This window comes from Mugil cephalus, chromosome 1 (assembly GCF_022458985.1).
Source record: "Mugil cephalus isolate CIBA_MC_2020 chromosome 1, CIBA_Mcephalus_1.1, whole genome shotgun sequence".
In the NCBI taxonomy this organism is placed as follows: Eukaryota; Metazoa; Chordata; class Actinopteri; order Mugiliformes; family Mugilidae; genus Mugil; species Mugil cephalus.
The window spans coordinates 43431505-43437504 of record NC_061770.1 but is presented as its reverse complement, the minus strand read 5'-3'; the positions used below and the strand labels follow the sequence as shown (position 1 = coordinate 43437504).

Sequence of the window (6000 nt, the reverse complement as noted above, 5' to 3'; positions counted from 1 at the left end):
ACCTTGAGGAATTGATTGTTTGCAATTCTGGTTTTGCTCAGCCATCTCCAGGTATTAAAATGAACAGTTTTATATTTTGTCACACATTGGTGACTTTATTATACTGTAAATAATGAAATGATCCCAGTGGCCATATATGAAGACATTGTTTTTTTGTTTTTTTTTTTATCAAAAACTACCACTTCCTGTTGAAAGATGATCCCTGATACCTTGGAGAAATTAAAACTGCATGCCAAACAAAAGCTCAGGTCTCAGGAGGTTAAAACACGCGCAACTTTACTTTAATGGAAATATGAATGCAATTCCACTATGATCCCTTTTTAAAACGTTTATTTAAAGATCATACATCCTCCGGTCTTGGCAGGCCTGTAGTTTTATTAAACTAAAGCTGCATATAGGCTCAGTTGCATCAGATTAGACCACTGTTCATCCGGGATGCAAATAAACATGATAGGGTATTAAGAGGCTTGAGCGGAAAGGGGTGTGACGAGGGTGTTGTATTTCATGTCAAACCACCTGGTGAGGAGGCACTTAAGGCTCGCTGGCTCAGGGTGCCAGCGCAGTAGAGAGACGCCAGCCACTCAGAGAGGGCCGAATAACCTGAATGACTACACGATCAACTGACGGCTTGAGAGTTTAGATCGAGCGATGGAGAGCAGGATCAGACCTCTGGGCCTGGCCGGGCCCACGACCAACCCGCTCGGGAGCTTGCAAGTGCCCCCTTCCCTCCTGCGGCCTCCGCCTCTCTTCCTTCGGGCGTGCAACCCCGCGCTGGAGAGGGGGTACCCGCGGACCCCGAAGTGCGCCCGGTGCAGGAACCACGGCGTGGTCTCCGCGCTCAAGGGCCACAAGCGCTTCTGTCGCTGGAGGGACTGCGTGTGCGCCAAGTGCACGCTGATTGCGGAGAGGCAGCGGGTCATGGCCGCGCAGGTGGCGCTGAGGAGGCAGCAGGCTCAGGAGGAGAGCGAGGCCCGGGAGCTCCGGCTCTTGTACCCCGGCGCAGGTATCGGAGGAGACGCAGGGATGCCTCAGGGATCCCCTCTAAGCTCCGGAGTCCCTGCGTCTACCAGCGGCGCTCCAGCAGCAGGTCCTTGTTTTGATGTGTTTGGATCAGAGAGCCATAAAGATGGTGAGTTCAGATGTTTTTGGAAATTATTATTTGGACTAAAAAAAATCATAACATAAGTATTGTGAAGTAACTACAGTTTTCCTCATCGCGGTTGAATTGTTTTGGCATTTTACGCACCGCTTGAACAGAATACGAACCCTTTAAATAAATATTTATTCTCTTTTGTCTGTGTTTCAGATGACAAAATAAGAAAGTACAGCGTCTATAATGGATTCATGGGTCGGCCGCTCTTTGAACCCCACGCCGCGCGGCTGCCCTCTCCAAGTGACAAGAGGGAGATGTCTCCCAGCAAGGACAACGCCACTTCAGGCAGCGTCGACAGTGGAAGTCCATCGCCGGTCTTCGATCAGCGCTCAGATCACACGGAGAGCCCGCAGAGGTCCCTTTCCTCCTCGGACCACGAGTCGGGGAGCGAGTCGGAGAAACCCAAAGACTACACGAGCCCGGAGCGCGACCCCACCGACATCATGGCCAAGATTTTCCCTCACCAGAAACGGGACACCCTGGAGTCTATGGTGAGAACGTGCAAAGGTGACATTGTCAAATCCATCGAGCTGGCGCTGTACTCGAAAGAGAACAAAGTTGACCCCGAAAGCACGTCTCCGTCTAGTCTCCCGTGCGCGCCCAGGCCTTCTGTTGGGCTGCCGGGCGCGCTTGGCGCTCTGGGGAACAAGTCCGCCTTCTCCCCGCTCCACATACCGCCGGCTGCCGGCGGGGAGAGCCTGTACGGGCTCGGCCCTCGCCTCGGTGTCAGCCCCCTGCGGCTGGCGTATTCCTCCGCAAGCGGCGGTATGGCAGGCTTCATGTCACCCTACATGACATCCGGACTGATGCCGATGTTTCCACTGCGTCCACCCTTGGACTCATACTCCTTCCCGGGAATGATCCGAGACCTCTCGTATCTTCAGAGCAAAGAGTCCCTGTGCGGTGCAGGCCTTTACACGCGACTTAGCGAGAAATGACAAATTCATAAGGAAACGATATATATTTTCTTTATGCTGTTGCAAACTGACTTTCAGGTTGACTTTTAAGTGACGTTTAAGCGCCTCCAAGCAGCTAATGTGCAAAACTTGACAATGTATCCAATGTTTTTTTATGGTGTAAATTTTGTAAATATTTTTTCATTATTATTATTAATAAAGGTATCTTTTTACTGTTTTACATGTGTTCGTAATTTTAAATTCACAATCTATCTATCTATCTATCTATCTATCTATCTATCTATCTATCTATCTATCTATCTCATATACACATTTTCATTTTAAAACGCAGATGGTACATTATCTTAACAATATTTCAGTGTAATAGAATACTGTAAGATGTTACGGTATTAAACTGACGCGAATTACCAGAAAGCTGGAACATCAGCATGTAATAGTTAACCGTGAATGTTGCATTAAATGACTCTATTTCGTTATTTTCCCTTGAAAACACCGACAGGTTGCCTCACTATCTCGGTACAGCACTTGTTAATATGAACTTCTTGTACGAACTTAAATGTAAACACATTAAAACTATCCTGAAAACAATCACATTCTCTCAAAATGCTCGTATTCCCCTTCTTAAAGATGCCACTAGGGTCAAAATAAAAACATCCACAAACGTGTTCGCGGTTTATGATGAGCGGCCTTTCTCCCTCGCGATTGGTTGTGTGAGTCACGTGAACACAGAACGACAACCAATAGAGTGCCGCGGAAGCGTCACGGGGCCACGTGTTTCAGGAAGTCGGACCGTGGCCGGTTTAAATGCTGAAAGCGTATAGTGAATTTGAAAACACCCTTGAGCGGGATTTCCCGAGGCAGGAGGCGAGGAGTTTACAATTCCGGCCACTGACATGCGTCTCCACATCATTACCGTAGCCGTCTTTTGGTGTGGTCTTGTGGACTCGCGGAAAATAAGAGGAATATCTTCGTCCTGTAAGTTCACTGTTGGCCCTTTAGCATTAAAGCTAAGGCGCCGTCACTGTAATTGTTGATAACCCTGCACCGGTTAACGGTCTGCGGCTTTAACACCTCATTAGCTCCATCATACACAACATGTTACGTGTTCTCGTAAAGCTGTCACGTCGTTTATAGTTTGTCCTGAGTGGTAACAATAACCCCAGCCTGACTAGTTTGTTTAGCTGTATGCTGCCTCAGTTCAGGGTCAACAACATGATTTTTTTTATTATTATTATTCTTTAATAGATAAAAGGTTCTACAGGGAGAGGAAGTCCTTCCTCTGCATCGATGGGTCGAAGATGATCCCCTTCGAGCAGGTGAATGACGATTACTGCGACTGTGAAGATGGCTCCGATGAACCAGGTAAAATGTCAGTCTTCTGTTTACCGATGTTGGCGAACTGTGTGTGGACACAGTGACTTGGACACTGTTAATAATTAATGCACACATAGTTTCTGTGTGTGTGGGAAGAAATACGTAAACACTTACTGTGTCTGTTTAATTATCATTACTTTTGAACAGTTGGAAGTGAGACCATCATCACCCTCACTTGCCAATTCATTAGGAACACTAGTAAAAACAAATACTTTCTCATACAATAGCCCTGCATTCACTTTTATCTTCTTGGAGGTTTGCTGTTTTTATTTTAAAATAGCTGACAGTTGTTGACTCGACTGTTTTTATGTTGGAGGATGTGAGTTTTCTAGTAGTATTGAGTTTACACTGATCAGCCATAACATTAAAACTACCGACAGGAGAAGTAAATAACCCTGACCATCCTGTGATAATGCAATGTCAGTGTAGACATGTACCACCCTCATAGACCAGACCAGGCACCACCGCCCTGTAGCAATGACACTCGTTGATGGTGGCAGACATCCCCAGCAGGATGCAGCCTGACACAGACACACACAAAAACACTTTAGGAACAACTAAAAAAACAAACAAACAAAAAAAAAAAACATGAAAAACAGCAGAAAGCCTAAATTCACTAGACCCAAAACTGATATATATATATATAAAACCGATACTTTTTGCAGTGTAAATATCTCTGGGATGATCCATAGCACACATCATGCCCCCCACCAATAACACTGATGAGTCACAATTGTTTTGGAGGCACAAGGGAGACCTCAACAGTATTAGGAAGGTGGTCATAATGTTATGCCTGATCGGTGTGTTGTGTTGCACTGACATCTGTTTCCATTTGACCTTAAATTTCTTGAAATTTCTGTGTTCAGTGTAATGTGTGGACCTAGTGGCTCCTGCGATGCTCCTCATATGTAACCGAGTTCCTTGCCCTCACATGTGTGTGATAATGGACCCTGGACATTTAAATTAAACAGCCAAGGCTTTTATCTACAATTGAGTCTTTTTTGGCTTATAAAAACTTTGAACGTTCATACGTGTTTTTACCTTATCTCATCTTGTTGTAACAGCCTCTATGCTGGTGCTAGCAAGGCCTCTCTCGCCCACCTACAGCTTGTGCAGAACGCTGCAGTCTTTTAGCAACACAAACAAAAAGACATTTTCCTCCGCACTGGCCTCTGTTCACTGTCTCTCTTTATGTTTGATTGTAGGATTGGTTTTAAACACTTTTAGTGTTTGCGTGTAAGTCACTGAAAGATCTGGCTTCAACATGTTGACTGTGTTTATATGTTTGATTTATTGCTACATGCCTTGACTGCTCTGTACAGCAGTTTGGTTGTTGTTTATATGTGTTCTTGGTAAATGAATTGACATTGGTGGTCAGCTGTCTGTCAGGGAATCAGATGCCTTCCTAGCTGCTGAAGTTGAATAATAGTAGTAGTTATTCCTACTGTGGAATGTAAGAAATGTAGAGAGAGAAAAAAAAAACATCATTATGTGGTCCAATCAAGAGGTCGGTCATGGAAATGACTCAGTGACTCCATCCTCACATGAGTGAGTGACTCCATGCAATCTGTCTAGTGAAGCACTAACAAAAGATGGCAGTGTATCCAAGTTTTGATGTCTTTTCAAACATTAGTTATTACAAATTAGTTTATGACACACTCATGTTTTGACTCCTGGAAACCATATTGTTATGTAAATGTTTCACCACTCATAAAATGTCTTCTATAAAAGTCAAACAAGTCCAATTATCTTTGTTTTTTTTAACGTACTATGGCCCAGAGATGGCTGAGAATCTCCACAGACACATATTTCCATGTATTATATATATTTTCTAATTGTATTGCCAAACTTGCCAATTTTGTCCACAACTGACTAAGAAAACGTCTGAAGTATGAAAAGCGTCGTGCTCCATAAATAGATTAGTTGGTTTGTGAAAGTTTATTTATTATGCAGCGCTGACCTCTTCTCCCGGCCCCACGTAGGCACCTCTGCTTGTCCCCGTGGCCGATTCTACTGCACCAATCTGGGATTCCGCCCACACTACATCCCATCTTCACGAGTCAATGACGGCATCTGTGGTAAGGCCGCGTCGTGTTACATTTGTCGGATAATAATACTCTCCCGAGAGGTGACTTAAACTTTACAGACCCTTTTGAAGCGAGGCGGCGGATTAACAATGTGAACAACAAGGAAAATGTTTTGACTGCTGATGTATTCTGCTCTGAAAATTGATATTTGCTGTCTTATGTTTGCTCGGAATATGTTTTTCTTAGGATGTGTTTTTTATTAATTTATTTTTTTTTATCAAAACCTTAAGTTCTTGTTTGAAAAGTTGCACTGTTTGCTTTAACCCCCTTTGTGTATTTTGCAGACTTGGACAGGAATTCGTATTTTACTTTATGTCGAGAAGCTGCCATATTGATGTACACACTGTCACTCCTTTTTGCAGTACAAACAAACAGATGATGTAGACACAGCAAACAACACATGGCCATCTAACACATACATACACACTTCCCTTGCTCAGCTTTCCTTGAAAAACATCCTGTCCTTCCT

The 6000-nt window shown here is 44.2% G+C and overlaps 2 protein-coding genes across 3 annotated transcripts in view; both read left to right on the top strand.

The window, feature by feature from the left end:
• The first annotated feature begins 276 nt into the window (after window positions 1-276).
• LOC125003743 (doublesex- and mab-3-related transcription factor A1-like) lies at window positions 277-2290 on the top strand. The gene is made up of 2 exons (XM_047577872.1): window positions 277-1129; window positions 1307-2290. The coding sequence occupies exons 1-2, from the start codon at window positions 649-651 to the stop codon at window positions 2089-2091; spliced, it is 1266 nt and encodes a 421-aa protein (XP_047433828.1). The 5' UTR covers window positions 277-648; the 3' UTR covers window positions 2092-2290.
• A 563-nt stretch (window positions 2291-2853) lies between these two features.
• The window catches only part of LOC125020625 (glucosidase 2 subunit beta-like), a 135466-nt gene continuing 132319 nt past the window's right edge, over window positions 2854-6000 (top strand). For both annotated transcript variants that reach the window (XM_047606079.1, XM_047606083.1), the window contains exons 1-3: window positions 2854-3045; window positions 3316-3432; window positions 5427-5522. In XM_047606079.1, the coding sequence (XP_047462035.1) occupies window positions 2964-3045; window positions 3316-3432; window positions 5427-5522 (295 nt within the window). In that variant the 5' untranslated portion in view covers window positions 2854-2963. The remainder of the gene's footprint in view (window positions 3046-3315; window positions 3433-5426; window positions 5523-6000) is intronic.

Excerpts from the sequence above, each read along its gene's own strand:
- LOC125003743 (XM_047577872.1), top strand. The coding sequence starts at position 649 with ATGGAGAGCAGGATCAGACCTCTGGGCCTGGCCGGGCCCACGACCAAC. Across the intron at positions 1,130-1,306 it reads ATCAGAGAGCCATAAAGATG|ATGACAAAATAAGAAAGTAC; the intron begins GTGAGTTCAGAT and ends TCTGTGTTTCAG.